Source organism: Puma concolor, chromosome E3, assembly GCF_028749965.1.
Source record: "Puma concolor isolate L17-30 chromosome E3, mPumCon1.1.hap2, whole genome shotgun sequence".
Taxonomy (NCBI): Eukaryota; Metazoa; Chordata; class Mammalia; order Carnivora; family Felidae; genus Puma; species Puma concolor.
Genome location: NC_141682.1, coordinates 30,244,455 through 30,261,007, shown reverse-complemented (window position 1 = coordinate 30,261,007; position 16,553 = coordinate 30,244,455). Strand labels below are relative to the sequence as shown.

Sequence of the window (16,553 nt, the reverse complement as noted above, 5' to 3'; positions counted from 1 at the left end):
CCCCTCCCCGGTCACAATGGCAGCTCGCCACCGGGAAACAGTCGCCTCGGAGGCGGAGGCCTCGGGCCGCAGGGCCGCCCCCCAGCCCGAGTACAGACCTTCTCCAGGGACGCGTCCATGGCTGAGGCGGCCGGCGGAGCCCGATAAAGGCCCCGCGGTCCGGGCGCTACTTCCGCCTCCCGCGCCGCGCCGCGGTTTCCACGCTGGCAGCGCTGACGTCCCCCGCGGCCGCGGCCGGCGGGGCGGAGACGGGGAGGAGCAGCCAGGCGTCGCCGCGGGGTGGGCAATCTGCGGGTCTCAGGGAGGCGGGGCGGGGCCCCTCGGGGTGGGCGGGGCCCTCTAGGCTTCCGTACCTGGCCGTCCCGCCGGCCAGCCCTAACGTGCCCAGGTGAGGGGGGGGGGAAGGCACGGCGCAGCCGCTGCAAACTTTCACAAGCCCGTCGCAGGCGTCGGAGTAAACATATAATAACCACAAGTGACCACTCTTGCACTGAGAGGCTGGAAATACTACTCACGCACCTGTACTTCCCTGTCCTACGCTTCCAAGTTTTCCGCACCTTCAACATCCCTCAGGAATGGAACAGGCCATGCACCACAGAGGGGCGGGGCTAGGGAGCACCCCCGCACATGCGCAGGATGGCCAGTTTACTAGGTGCCGAGGGGTTTGCCGGGGGTTCAGGTATGAGGTTCCCAAGTGATCGCGGGTGTTTAAAAGCGGTGCTGATGCGAGCTGGGGTATTTGTTTCACCGCGGAATTCCAGATGGAAAAGACTTTGAAACAACCGGTCCGGCTTCTTTCATTATGTCAAGCCATAATTATGATATGTCAGGTGATAATAATAGGTCAGCTGCTGCTGTTCCACTTTATGGCACAACAGCTCTATGATGGAGAGATAGTTATCCATATCCCGGTGCCAGTCTAGGTAGGATCCAGCCAGACCCAAGCACCGTGACCGCAGCGCCTGTCCACCACACACACTGCCTCCTAACCGCTTCCATCCCTGCTGTAGAATCATGTGTTTCTAAGGAATGGGAGAGGGCATACATTTGCTTATTATATTCTTCTACTGAGGAATACTGAAAGAGACTAGCGTACCACGTTTGCAGTCAGAAAACACTTCAGCAAAGACCAAAATGACGTTACAACCACAAAACCATTCCTTTTATCTCTTTTGTGCGCATCTCTTCTGAAATCTGCGTAAATGACTGGGTCATATTTTCAGCGCAGTAATTACATGTTTTGCGCTCTCTAACTTGTATTTTGGTAAATTGCCCAGGTATGTTAATAAAATTGTTTTCTACCAAAAGAACCTTTGCGTGCCAGTTCAGAGTGTACCCCGGGAACTATTCAGATTCCCCAGAGTTCTGCAAACAGAAGAAAGACTTATGTCTATTTATGCCTTACAAGATCCAACATTGAATGTACCTCTGCTTAAGCAAATCACTTTTTCCGACTTATGAAAAATTTCAAACATTTAGAAAAAGTTGAAAGAGTTGCACAATGAACACCCACATGCCCACTTTCTAGATTTTACAATGAACAATTCCCTATATTTGCTCTATTACATAAGCATCTGTCTGTTCACCAATATGTCTTCTGTTTTGATACATTTCAAAATTGCAGACATGGATATATTTCATCCCTGAACATATCAGCAAGGATATCATTAAATATTCATATTTTTTGAAAGATATTTTATTTGTAAGTAATCTCTATACCAAAGTGTGACTCGATCTCAGGACCCCTAGATCAAGAGTCACACGCTCCACTAACTGAGCCAGCCAGGCTCCCCGCAAAATCTTACTTTTTAAAACCACCTCCAAGTATCTTTGGATTATGTCACAAAGTAGATTCTACAAAACAGAAACTAGACAGATGAAATTAACCTTTTCTAGGGGCGCCTGGGTGGCGCAGTCGGTTAAGCGTCCGACTTCAGCCAGGTCACGATCTCGCGGTCCGTGAGTTCGAGCCCCGCGTCAGGCTCTGGGCTGATGGCTCAGAGCCTGGAGCCTGTTTCCGATTCTGTGTCTCCCTCTCTCTCTGCCCCTCCCCCGTTCATGCTCTGTCTCTCTCTGTCCCAAAAATAAATAAACGTTGAAAAAAAAAAAAAAGAAATTAACCTCTTCTATTTTATTTATTTTTAAGATTTTATTTTCAAGTAATTTCCAAACCCAATGTGGGGCTGAAACTTACGACCCCGAGATCAAGAGGCACGTGCGCTACCAACTGAGCCAGCCAGGTGCCCCTAACCTCTTCTACTTTTTTTTTTTTTTTTAATTTTTTTTCAACGTTTATTTATTTTTGGGACAGAGAGAGACAGAGCATGAACGGGGGAGGAGCAGAGAGGGAGACACAGAATCGGAAACAGGCTCCAGGCTCTGAGCCATCAGCCCAGAGCCTGATGCGGGGCTCGAACTCACGGAGCGCGAGATCGTGACCTGGCTGAAGTCGGACGCTTAACCGACTGCGCCACCCAGGCGCCCCAAACCTCTTCTACTTTAAAAGCAAACTTAAAACATGAAAATTATTCCCCCATGAAAAACTGCAAATAATTGGTGTATTTAATATTTACCCAAAGATATGTATTGGCTGCCATCTTGGACAGTCAGATGCTAGAAATACAAAAATAAGACCAGATCCCTGCCTTTAAGGATACACTGTTTAGAACAGAGGTTTTTACTTTGTGACCCAGGGGGAGGCCCGTAAAACTCCTGAAACTATATCCAAAATTTTGTACTATGAGTACATTTGGGGAAAATGTCCATAGCTTTCATTTTATACTCGTCTGTCACACACACACACACACACACACACACACACACACACAGCAAAATAAGTTAAAACCATTTCGCTTGTGGATGGACAGCTATGTAAATGTAGCATTCTATGAGCTAGTACAGACATATGAGAAAAATATTGTAGGAAAACAAAACATGAAACCACTCATTGTGAGAACATTTGGCTTATATGTGCCAATACAGACCTTTTCTTGAAATAGGCAAAAAGCAAACCAAATAAAAGAAGTTTGTGGTTATTTTTCCCCTTTGAGTCTATTCACATAATTTTTTTGTGTCCCGATTGATATTTACATAAACGTATTGTAAATGTTGCTTTTAACCTTTAGCTTTTTTTTTTCCCAAGCCAAACTGTATCCAGCTTTATTAAAGATACCCTTCATAAACAATCATGCTATTTCAGGCAGGACATGGGCAGAAAATCGTTATCAGTATACAACAACTTTCAAACTCCCTTCTTCAATGGACTACCAAAATCAGAAAGCCGCTATAACCCAATGAATTCTTCATTTGATGCTCTGAACAGGGAAAGTTTAGAGTGAGGATTGACATTTCACATTTAGCATGTTGTTTAACAACTTTTCACAAGCCGACCCTGAATTTCAGGAAATGAAATGAGAATGGCAGAATTATCAATCTGAAACACCACAAGCTAAAAAAGGAACTCTTTTGAGGGATGCCATTTCCATGGTGACACTGTAAAGTAACCTTTAACTTTTTGAATCAACCAAGTGATATATATGGAAGATGTATTTATCATTCACCAGGGTGATGGAAAATTAGTAAATTACCAAAAAGTGGGAGGGAAGAGGCAAGGTGAGTAGGAATGTAAGTGGAATCACCAATGTCCTCAACTTCATTTCACACTAAGTAAAGACTGTCTGAAATGGCAAAGTCAAGATTCAAAGTTTTAAGTGTAATATTTTAAGGCATAAAGGGTGTTCGCTTTTATTTCTAGAAGAAATAAAATTAAGTAACAAAAATCAGGAAGTGGAGAGGATAGGAGAGCTGGTGCAAATGGCAATAAATTTATCATTTTTTAGAGTAAGGAAACAATAGGTTCTTTCTAAATTAAGGAACAGACACAACGATATTTTTTACAAAGTAGAAGGTAAAAGCTTCTACAGAATGGGAGCAGGGGGGTTACAGACGAGGGAAAAGAAATTGGCAATATCCCATTTTCTATTCTTCTACACTCTCTGGATATTTGCCATTTGTGTGCATTTCTCTCATGAATCGAAGTTAAGTCAATTACCTGGAAAAAAAAAATTGATTTCAATCATTTTTTAAATCTCACCCGGCAATTTCGGAGAGAAGTCTGCGGTTCCTCAAGGAGACTTAAGGTGGCAACACTGAGACGATTTGTAACCTACCTTGTTTCATTAGTTTCACTAAGTTCACCAACACAGCTCAAAACAAAATGAAACAAAAGCAGCAAAGACAAATTTTGTTGTGAAAATATAGGAAACAGCTTAAAAGAAATGAATTGTCCCCAACTAACACCCTGTCATCACCATCTCCTCCATGAGAGGAACCTTCTCAGACATCCCATAAGCCCTGCCCCAAAAAATCCCAGCTCCCTCACCCCAAGAAAAAATAACCACTTTCGGATCTTTACAGTAATCATGTCCTAATCATTCCTTTGCGGTTTTATCACCCAAACATGCATCGATAAACACTATAAAAATATATCTAGGGGCTCCTGGGGGGCTCAGTTGGTTAAGCATCTGACCTCGGCTCAGGTCACGATCTCCTGGTTCGTGAGTTCGAGCCCCGTGTCCAGCACAGAGCTCTCCTTGGATCCTCTGTCTCCCTCTCTCTGCCCCTACCCCTCTCAAAAATAAAGAAACATTAATATATATAGTCTCTTAATATATAGTCTCTCTCTCTCTCTCTCTCTATATATATATATATACACACACACACACACACACACACACACACATATTATCTTTTAATCTATAGGTATTCCTATATCTTTTTTTCCTTTACAATTGATCTGTTGAAGACATCATGTTACTGTTGTAGAATTTTCCTTAGTCTGAATTTCCCTCTGTTTTCTATATTTCCCGCAAATTGGCGGTTGGATCTAGGCTTAATCAGGTTTAGGTCTGAAGTTCTGGGGACTTATTCAGAGATGATTGTTGTTCTCTTCGTCAAAAGGCACATGGTACCTCGTTTTCTTTTTTTGTGTTGTTAGCAGACACTAACATTCTTGACTTTACATTAATTCTGACCTAAATGAGAAAAGCTGTGAATTTTCCTATGCCACGTATATTTTTATATCCAAGGAAGTTTGCCAAGATACGATTTCTTACCACCCTCTCGTTTTTCTTTTTGTTTTGACATAATTTCAGACTTGTAGGAAAGTTGCAAGAAAAGGATAAAGAATTCTCTCAAACTCTTCCCGATTTCCTGTATGTTAACATTTCACCACATTTGCTATATTGTTCTCTCTAAGTGAATAAATAAATATGAACACACATAGTTTGCCCCTGAATCATTTTGCAATTTGTTGCAGATGATGTCCTTTTGTCTCTAAATAACTTGATGATATTACTTTCTAATCAATAGACTCTATTCATATTTTGACACTTTTCCCCAGATAAGTCCTTGGCAGAAAGTCTAGAATAGTGTGCTCTTGAATAGTTCTTCCAACAGAAGGACTATTTGTGTATCTCACAACAGATATGAGGACAGGACAGATACTTTATAGAATGTCCATCAATGTGGGTTTTCTATTTATTTTTAGAAGATCCTAATGTTGGTATTTTGTAGGTTAGTGGTTTTCCTCCATAAACATGTTGTATGGACCAGAGCCCCACCTGATTTAAAAGTAGACGGATTTCTTGCTGTTCACAAATCTCAGATCGTGAATAATCACATTTTCCTCCCAAGAAGCCTGCCAAAGACTTTATTTTTTTTAATATGAAATTTATTGTCAAATTGGTTTCCATACAACACCCAGTGCTCATCCCAAAAGGTGCCCTCCTCAATACCCATCACCCACCCTCTCCTCCCTCCCACCCCCCTTCAACCCTCAGTGTGTTCTTAGTTTTTAAGAGTGTCTTATGCTTTGGCTCTCTCCCTCTCTAACCTCTTTTTTTTTTTTCCTTCCCCTCCCCCACGGGTTTCTGTTAAGTTTCTCAGGATCCATATAAGAGTGAAAACATATGGTATCTGTCTTTCTCTGTATGACTTAGTTCACTTAACATAACACTCTCCAGTTCCATCCACGTTGCTACAAAGGGCCATATTTCATTCTTTCTCATTACCACGTAGTATTCCATTGTATATATAAACCACAATTTCTTTATCCATTCGTCAGTGGATGGACATTTAGGCTCTTTCCATAATTTGGCTATTGTTGAGAGTGCTGCTATAAACATTGGGGTACAAGTGCCCCTATGCATCAGCACTCCTGTATCCCTTGGGTCAATTCCTAGCAGTGCTATTGCTGGGTCATAGTGTAGGTCTATTTTTAATTTTTTGAGGAACCTCCACACTGTTTTCCAGAGCGGCTGCACCAGTTTGCATTCTCACCAACAGTGCAAGTGGGTTCCCGTTTCTCCACATCCTCTCCAGCATCTGTAGTCTCCTGATTTGTTCATTTTAGGCACTCTGACTGGCATGAGGTGATATCTGAGTGTAGCTTTCATCCACAAAAGTATGGCCAACTAATCTTTGACAAAGCAGGAAAGAATATCCAATGGAAAAAAGACAGTCTCTTTAACAAATGGTGCTGGGAGAACTGGACAGCAACATGCAGAAGGATGAAACTAGACCACTTTCTTACACCATTCGCAAAAACAAACTCAAAATGGATAAAGGACCTGAGTGTGAGACAGGAAACCGTCAAAACCCTAGAGGAGAAAGCAGGAAAAAACCTCTCTGACCTCAGCTGCAGCAATTTCTTACTTGACACATCCCCAAGGGCAATGGAATTAAAAGCAAAAATGAACCATTGAGACCTCATGAAGATAAAAAGCTTCTGCACAGCAAAGGAAACAATCAACAAAACTAAAAGGCAGCCAACGGAATGGGAAAAGATATTTGCAACTGACATATCGGACAAAGGGCTAGTATCCAAAATCTATAAAGAGCTCACCAAACTCCACACCTGAAAAAACAAATAATCCAGTGAAGAAATGGGCAGGAAACATGAATAGACACTTCTCTAAAGAAGACATCCAGATGGCCAACAGGCACATGAAAAGATGCCCAACGTCTACCAAAGACTTTAAAAGTATTCCTACAACTGCAGACTTGTAAATCACAGGTACAACTGTTGGACTACCCATGGGCTAGCTTTTTCTTGGTTTTTAGAATAGCACACTGTCAGAGCTCAGATTGTAGATCCAAGTAAATCGGAGCTCTTCAAACTGAAAAGCTACTTGGGCCAGTTGCTTGACTTTGCGCTGTTTTAGTTTACTCATCTGTAAAATTCAGGTTATACTTGCCTTTTAGTGTTCTTTAAACACTCTTGGGGCGCCTGGGTGGCGCAGTCGGTTAAGCGTCCGACTTCAGCCAGGTCACGATCTCACGGTCCGTGAGTTCGAGCCCCGCGTCGGGCTCTGGGCTGATGGCTCAGAGCCTGGAGCCTGTTTCCGATTCTGTGTCTCCCTCTCTCTCTGCCCCTCGCCTGTTCATGCTCTGTCTCTCTCTGTCGCAAAAATAAATAAACGTTGAAAAAAAAACAAAAAAAAGGCACACCAAAACCAGGCAGACAAAGACTCCTCAGTGGAGCCCATCCATAGCTCCCTCCAGTTACACTTATGGTCTCAATTTTCATCATGCACATTCCACCGACTCATCTCAATGTGGTTTCAGTGCCTTCGTTCCACCCAAACAAATCTCACTAAAATCATCCCCATCCAGCTTACATGATGTCTCAGCTGCATTAGATCCAGATAATCACTTCTTTTTTGAAATCGACACTTCCCTTGCTTCCCGAGATCAAACTGTGTTCTCTGTCTCTTCTTCATCCTTCTTCCTCTATCCTATGTTTAATTGCTGGATTTCCTCAGCACTCAGCCCTAATGCTCTTTTCTTCCACCTTGTATCCTCCATTTTTTTTCTTTAACATCTATAGCAGTGTGGTTGTTAAACTGACAGTCAAAACCACTGATGAGTTGTGAAATCAGCCTAGCGGGTGGTGGCTAGCAATTTTGAAAAAACTGAACTGGATAGAAAAGATCAGAGCAGCTCTTTCTGCCCATGGGTCCTGTCCTTGTGCTTTAACAAAATCACCTTTTTTTGCACTAAAAGAGAGAGCGAGAGAGAGAGAGAGAAATAAAGAAAAGAAACAGAAAACACCAGAGCACATTATATGGAATAAAGGTAACTAAGAAACAATCCAAATGTCCATCAACAGGCAAAAAGAAAAATATTTGTTACCTATCTATACTACACAGGCATAAAAAAGAACGAACGACTTACACGTGGAACACCATAAAAGTCGGCATTTTCTATAAAGGCCCAAGTGGCAAATATTTTAGGTTTTGGGGGCCATTCAATCTGTGTCACAACTACTTAATTCTGTATAGCATGAGTCATTGCCAATATGTAAACAAATGAGTCAATGCTATGTTCCAATAAAACTTTATTCATGGACACTGAATTTTGAATTTAATACAATTTCCACATCATAAAATGTTCTTTTCCAGTGTTTTCCCAACCATTTGAAAATAGAAAGCCATTCTTAGCTCTTGGACCTTTCTATAAGTAGGTAGTGGGGGTGCCCGGGTGGCTCAGTGGGTTGAACATCCAACTCTTGATTTCGGCTCAGGTCATGGTTCATGAGTTTGAGACCCGTGCCAGGTTCTTTGCTGACAGCATGGATCCTGCTTGGGATTTTCTCTCCCTCCCTCTCTCTCTGCTCCTTTCCCACTCTCATGAACGCTCTCTCTCAAAATAAATAAAGAAATAAATATTTAAAAAAATTTTTTTAAATAAGCCATAGTGTGGACTGCTGTCATAGATGAATCTCAGAAACATTATGCTGAGTGAAAGAAGTCACATATAAATGAATGTGTATACTGTGCAATTTCAATTATGTGAAATTCTGGACAGTGCAGACTCATCCAAAAACCTGTGGCCAGGGATGAAGGGTAATTAACCGCACATGGGTGATGGGGAGCTTTTGGAGGTGATAGAAATTTTAATTTGAATTGCAGTGGTATGCAGAGGTATATACATTTATCACAACTCATTAAACTAAACATGTAATATGGATATACTTTACTATATGTAAAATACCCTTCCATCATGTTGATTTAAAAGATATCAGATTGCATCACACGCAGTAAAGGGTAACCGTGTTTCTGAAACTTGTGTTCCAGTCATGTACATTCATAGATGGGCATTGAACTCATCCTCCAAAACGAGGGTCTCCTTGACATTCCTCATCCCAGTAAAGGCACCATCACCCACCCTGTGGTTCAAGACAGGAACCCTGGTGTGTGTCTCACACACTTCTCCTTCCCCAGGCCCTTCCAATCAGTGTTATCAGTGTTCCATGTAAACTTCCTCAGTATCTCTCGAAGCTGTCCTCACTTCCAGCTCCACACAGGGACCCTGCCATACCTACGTAGTCTGTTAAGCAGAGAAGTCCGATCCTCTGCGTGGAAGCCTTGGCTTATCCACGGAGCCAAGCAGGCATCCTTCACGTGGTCCACACAACGATGTGGCCCCCTTCTACCTCCTTGGGTCTGAGCTGTCATTTCTTCCTTGTTCTTATAATACAGCAGACTCCTTCCTGAGAAGTGGTTTTCTTTAACTGCATTGTTCTTGCCTTCTTTCCCCCTGTTAAACTTCTAACCTCTCTGGTAGAAGTTTAAGTATCATTTTCTCAGGGAAACATCATAAGTGCACCTGCACTTCTCTCCTGCACTTGGAACGGTTGTAATTATTATTTAATGTCTGTCTCTCTGGATAGACTAGAAACGCCATTTCTACAGAGACAGAGTCTGTCTTTGATATTATTTTGTCCCCAGTAACAAGCAGGTAGACTCTGAAAACGGTTGTGAAATGAATGGATGGATGGATAATGAATTTACACACTGGCACAACATGCAGATTTTATTTCCAAACATTCCCATTGTTTTCAATCTGGTTTTAATGAGTATCACATGTTGGGGCGTCTGGGTGGCTCAGTCAGTGAAGCGTCCGATTTTGGCTTAGGTCATGATCTCAGAGCCCCGTGTCAGGCTCTGTGCTGACAGCTCAGAGCCTGGAGCCTGCTTCAGATTCTGGATCTCCTTCTCTCTCTGCCCCTCCCCTGCTTGTGCTCTGTCTTTGTTTCTCTCAAAAATAAACATTAAAAAAAAATGAGTATCACACGTTAAAGACACTCTGCGAGCCAAGCAAGCAATTTTACATCCCAAGTCTTGATAGCCCAGTGTCTGGGATGCAGTGAGGGTTCAGTGAAAGATTACTGAATGCATGCATCTAACAAATACTTTCTGAGACTCCACTATATGCTAGGAATCAGGGATACAATTATTAAGAGTTTCTGCATTTGTGGATCTTACATTCCATTGGAACGGAGAGATAACAAATAGCTATATAATATTAACTAGTTGTGAGTACCAACAGGAAAATAGAGCAGGATAAGAGAATAGAGAGTAAATTATGAATGAATCCATCCCTCAGGCTGTAAATTTGAAATCTCTGTTCCAAAACATTGAAAATATTTGTTCACTGATAATCAGCTGGAAACAGAAGAAAATTAAGCAAGACCAACCACTACCATGGACAATTTATCATTGATTTTCAAAACCTTGAGGAAGACATCCCCATTGATTTTGCCATTACTCAAAGGACCTTTCTTTGCTGTTGGAGTAGTTCTGGCAATTCACGGACGTATCATCATCCAAATATCATGGAATCAGGGTTGGGCATGAAGTCTTGGAAAATCTGAAGCAGGTATGTTAAGATTGAGGCAGCCATATGAAAAAGAATTTTGTTACTCGCATTAAAAACAATTTTTTTAATGTTTATTTACTTTTGAGAGAGAGAGAGAGAGAGAGAGCTGGGGAAGGGGCAGAGAGAGGGAGACACAGAATCGAAGCAGGCTCCAGGCTCTGAGCTGTCAGCACAGAGCCCGACGTGGGGCTTGAACTCATGGACCATGAGATCATGACCTGAGCCGAAGTCAGATGCTCAACCAACTGAGTCACCCAGGCGCCCCCTTTATCTTGCATTTTAAGCTAATTTTTACTTATGTTTCAGAGTCTTCTTTCCCTAAAGTAAAATTTTAGATGATAGTGATTATTTTAGGTGACATTGCAAAAAGATAAAATAGTATAAAAAGGTAAATTCTACTTTTCATTCATTTCAGATTTATTTATATTTTATGAAATAATTCAGCCTTCTCTAAAACTTTGTGCTCGAAAGAATAATGAACAAGAACATTAACATACAATATTTAAAAAGGAAAAGATGTGCAAATGGTCAATAAACACACACACACACACACACACACATTGTTAGTGACCAAACGTGTAAAAATCAAAGGAGATACCATTCTTGTTTATCAAATCAACGTGGTTTTTTTTTTGTTTTTAATAATATCTACTGTTAAAGTAGAAGAAAACACTCTTTTGCATTACTGATAGAATTTCAAACTATTATTAAATCTTCTATAAGTTTCAGTTGTACTGAACAGAATGTAATTTGGCATTCAGTAACAACAAAAAACTTAGAATATACGTATCTTTTCTCCCCAAATTCTACTACCAGACATGTAAGATAATGAAGTTAAAGACTTAACTGTGAGAATGTCAACAGCAACATTGTATATAATGGTAAAAATGTTAAAACAACCTATATATTCAACAATATATGAAATTGATTAAATTATAGTAAAATTGGTTCATACACACCTTTAAAAATAGTGATGTGGAAACCTTCCTATTGACATGGGATGATGATATGCTGTTAATTCAAAAAGGAAAGAAAATGGCATGTGTAATATAAGCTTTACTTTTTTTTTTTTTAAGTTTATTTATTTATTTTGAAACAGAAGGTGGAGGGGAGAGGCAGAGACAGAGAATGCTGAGATTGTCTCTCTCTCCCTCTCTTTCTGCCCCTCCCCTGCTTGTACTCTCTCTCTCTTTCTCAAAATAATCAAATAAAGTCTACAAAAAAAAAAAAAAGATATAAGGCAAAATGGAAGAGAAGCATAGGGCGAGGTAGGGGGAAAGGATGTGGAACCCACATCTGAGGGCCCCACTCTCTACAAATCTCCACGTATTCACCACCCCAGAAGCTCTCTGAACTCATCTTTTTTTTTTTTTTTTTTTAATGGAGGCTTCCTTACACAGAAATGATTCATTGTATCACTGGTCACTGGTGATTGAACTCAGGCTCCACCCCCTGTCCCTTCCCTGGAGGTAGGCGGCTGGGGGTGGAGCTGAAACATCCCACCCTCTAATCACCTGATTGGTTCTGCTGGAAATAGCCCCCGCCCCTCCCGCCACGCCTCCTTAAAGGCTTTCAAGAGTCGCTTCATTCACACAAACGCAAACTCGGGTGTGGTTGAAAGGGGCTTGGGACAAATACTAAGACACTCCTTTCAGCTTTAAGGCTCTGGAGCTGTTTCAGGAGCTGAGTACAAAAAAAAAAAAATCAAATTCTATAACAAAAAATGCTCTCTGATTGCTCAGGAAATTCCAAGGGTTTTAGGAGCTCTCAGCCAGAAACAGAATGAAGATCAAATATATATCTCTTATTATAAATCATGATATCCCCTGTTGGCACCCTGTCTCTAGTGGTTTTGTAACAGAGGACCTCTAATGAGACGCTGCCCCATAACAGCTTACCCCAGGGGGCAGATTTCCAGCAAATGCCAGCAGCTAGCAGGCCTTTCTAGCCACTGACTTTGCCTTTCAGTAAGCCGCGGCTGTGTCCTCCCAACAAGATCAGGATCTCAGCCCTGGGAGTGAGGAGAGTTCTTCCTTGGGTGTTTCATCTCAGTCGCAGGAGGAGGGACAGCAGCTGTCCCTTTGTATACTCTTCAGAGTTCTCTTGTTTTCCAACCCCTCATTATTCCAATTCCCCATCAGCAATTCTGTATGGAGTCAATCCTCATTATTGGTGGGTTCCATATTTGCAAACTCAACTGCTCCGCTAAAGTTTGTTTGGAACCCCCACATCTACACTCCTGATGCTTTTGCTGTCATTCGAAGTGTCATGTGCACGCACAGAGCAGCAACACATTTGAGTCAACCAGCTTGTGTGTTCCCAGCTGCCGTTGAACCAGGTGACGCTCTGTCTTCATATCGCAGCTCTCAGACTGTAAACAAGTGTCCCTTTCTCAATCTATTTAGTGCCAGGTTTTCTTCATTTTTTGTGCTCTGAATGAATTCGCTATTTAAAATGGCCCTTAGGGCGCCTGGGTGGCGCAGTCGGTTAAGCGTCCGACTTCAGCCAGGTCACGATCTCGCGGTCCGTGAGTTCGAGCCCCGCGTCAGGCTCTGGGCTGACGGCTCGGAGCCTGGAGCCTGTTTCCGATTCTGTGTCTCCCTCTCTCTCTGCCCCTCCCCCGTTCATGCTCTGTCTCTCTCTGTCCCAAAAATAAATAAACGTTGAAAAAAAAATTTAAAAAAATAAATAAATAAATAAAAAATAAAATGGCCCTTAAACGTAGCGCTTAAAGCAGTGCTTAGCATTCCTGAGCGCAAGAAGGCTGTCGTGAGCCTTCAACAGAAAACGCCTATAGATAAGCTTTGTTCAGACACGAGTTATATAATGTTGTTGGCTGAGGTCAACGCTAATGAATCAACAGTACATATTAAATGGGGTGCCCTTCAACAGAAACACAAAACGAATTTATGGATTCATCAGTTGATGAAAATGCTGTGACCAGAGGCTCAAGGGAACCTAATCCTGGAAAAGTAATGGTTCAACATTTGCTAATTTAAGGTGCATAGCAACTTTATGCAATGTATCTACGTTGAAGAGTAAGAATCAACTGTAGTATACGTTCCCTTTTCTTATTACAACGTGATTTCTCTCTCTGATTGGATCAGACGAATAGAGTACTAAACCCGTCCCTAGATCCATATTCTAGTTATTTCTTCCACATATTAGTAGAGTCATACATTTCCTACAGTAATTGGAGTTTCAGAGTTCAAAAAAAGCATAATTGGAAAAGAAACGTCTCCATAATTAATTCACCTTTTATGTGGAAATGCTTAATTCATTTGCATGTTGAATATGTACTATCTTTAAAGCTCCCTCTGATGTTGGGTTTTCCATGGTTTCAGATTTTTTTTTAATTTTTTTTCAACGTTTATTTATTTTTTGGGACAGAGAGAGACAGAGCATGAACGGGGGAGGGGCAGAGAGAGAGGGAGACACAGAATCAGAAACAGGCTCCAGGCTCCGAGCCATCAGCCCAGAGCCTGACGCGGGGCTCGAACTCCCGGACCGCGAGATCGTGACCTGGCTGAAGTCGGACGCTTAACCGACTGCGCCACCCAGGCGCCCCTGGTTTCAGATTTTTAAATTTCATCTCTTTTTAATGTATTTAAGGAGGACTTGCAAAAGTATTTCTTTTCCCCCAAAATTAACAATGGAAAATTAATAAAATAAATTTAATTGCTCTATTATCCCACACCAATTGTGAGAAATAGTTGCTTAAAATAAAGCTGATGAAAACAGACTTCCTTTGCCAGAGAAACACTCTACTTCAAATATTTCTTTCAAATAGAACCATCTTAAAATACCAAGTTGTGGGGTGCCTGGGTGGCTCAGTCGGTTAAGTTTCTGACACTTAATTTTGGCTCAGGTCATGATCTCCTGGTTCATGAGACTGAGCCCCTCATCAAGCCCCCCCCCCCCAAGAGCTGTTAGCACAGAGCCTGCTTGGGATTTTCTCTCTCCCTCTCTCTCTCTGCCCCTCCCCTGTTCGTGCTTTCTCTTTCTCTCTCTCTCAAAATAAACATAAAAAAAAAATAGTTCAAAATACCAAGTTGCAGGTGGGATCTATAAAGCCCACCATCCCTGTTAAGAAATCTATTGCCATGTTTCAGTATTCTTTTTTTTTTTTTAATTTTTTTTTTAACGTTTATTTTTTTGGGACAGAGAGAGACAGAGCATGAACGGGGGAGGGGCAGAGAGAGAGGGAGACACAGAATCGGAAACAGGCTCCAGGCTCTGAGCCATCAGCCCAGAGCGTGACGCGGGGCTCGAACTCACGGACCGCGAGATCGTGACCTGGCTGAAGTCGGACGCTTAACCGACTGCACCACCCAGGCGCCCCGCCATGTTTCAGTATTCTACTGGAGGCAGGATAGAAGCAGGAGGAAGTATTCCAAATTTCTAAACAAGAGCAAAGAACAGATATTTAGCCTCCGTGTTTTGTTTCACATCTGGCCAACATCAAAATGTCCTAAAACCCATGATATCGATCCAAGCACCTTTCACATAATTTGTGTCAATGTCAAGGGTATGAGAATCGCTAGGTCATGGAGACACAATTTTTAAAAAATATTTACTTATTTTTGAGAGAGCAAAAGCAGGGGAGGGGTAGGGAGAGGGGGACAGAGGATTCGGAGCGGGCTCTGTGCTGACAGCCCGATGTGGGGCTAGAACTCACGAACTGCGAGATCATGACCTGAGCTGAAGTCAGATGCTCAACCGACTAAGACACGTAGATGCCGTGGGACAGAATTTTTAGACATGGTTTTTCCACATCGGAGCTGAAATGCTATGATTTCGTGACAGAATTGCTTAATATCATTTCTGTTAACAGGAGAAACTGAGACTCTGGCGGGAAGCGGGCTTCCATCTATCTTCCTCCTTCTAACCTTCCTTCTGAACTTTTCCATCTGGAGTGCCTGTTCTTTACCTCCTGGTGCACATTCAGATAGGGGTCGAGCAGTGGGTGGTGCCTCTTACTCCCACCCCTATAATTTCAATCCCATTCATCATTCAAAGAAAATCCATCCAAATAAAAATAACCTTAAAAAAAAGTCATACAACAGGTCCCCCCTTATCGTCAGGGGATATATTGCAAGATCCCTCCAGTGGATGCCTGAACTCCCGGACAGTACTGAACATATATACTGTATAAGCTAGGGTTTTTTTCCCCATACATACCTACCTATGATAAAGTGTAATCTATAAATCAGGCACAGCGAGAGATTCAAAACAGTAACTCGTGATAAAATAGAACAATTGTAACTATAATCTGTAACAAAAGTTATGTGAATGTGGTCTCTCACAATATCTTATTGTCCTGTACTCACCCTTCTTGTGGTGACGGGAGGTGATAAAATGTCCACACAATGACTTGAAGTGCTGTGAGTGACTTAGGCGCTGTGACCTCAGGTTAGGCTACGAATGACCCTCTGAGGATTCGTCACAAGGTGGATCATTTGCTTCCTGGTAGGGGTTGACCTCTGGTCCCCCAAAGCGCAGATAAGGGGTAGGGCGGGGTGGGGGGTGGGAGGATGGGACTACTGTAGTCAAATTTGCATAAAGCATAGCTCTTTTTTTATCCGCCTACAGCCACACGAAGCGAAAACCTTGTGCTCGCTGGGCACACATAGCTCCCTTCCTTCTGCTGGGGAAATTCCAGAGCCTTCTTTAAGAAGGGACGGCTCTGGAATGAAGGGATGGGTGGGCAAACAAACGAGGAACGAGGAACGAGGGAGGTTTCCATAGTATCCTTACCAGCCTCCCTTGAACCTCATTTCAGGTGACAAGGAGGAAGACAGTTTCCTGCTCTGTGCCCATTCCTGGAGACA

General features: G+C 42.3%; 1 protein-coding gene and 1 long non-coding RNA gene across 4 annotated transcripts in view; both read right to left on the bottom strand.

Annotated features, from left to right (window-relative positions):
• PDXDC1 (pyridoxal dependent decarboxylase domain containing 1) overlaps positions 1-591 on the bottom strand; it is a 52,994-nt gene extending 52,403 nt beyond the window's left edge. For 2 of the 3 annotated variants that reach the window (XM_086691154.1, XM_086691156.1), the window contains exon 1: positions 99-312. In XM_086691154.1, coding sequence (XP_086547280.1) covers positions 99-119 — 21 coding nt within the window. In that variant the 5' untranslated portion in view covers positions 120-312. Of the gene's footprint in view, positions 1-98; positions 313-519 lie in introns of those variants that run through there. The other variant, XM_086691155.1, reaches the window with a different exon arrangement.
• A 7,790-nt stretch (positions 592-8,381) lies between these two features.
• Positions 8,382-16,190, bottom strand: LOC147573099 (uncharacterized). The gene is made up of 2 exons (XR_015245511.1): positions 16,053-16,190; positions 8,382-11,733 (listed from the first exon to the last, which is right to left on the bottom strand). It is a non-coding gene; the product is annotated as an uncharacterized LOC147573099 (long non-coding RNA).
• Between the last annotated feature and the right edge of the window lie 363 nt (positions 16,191-16,553).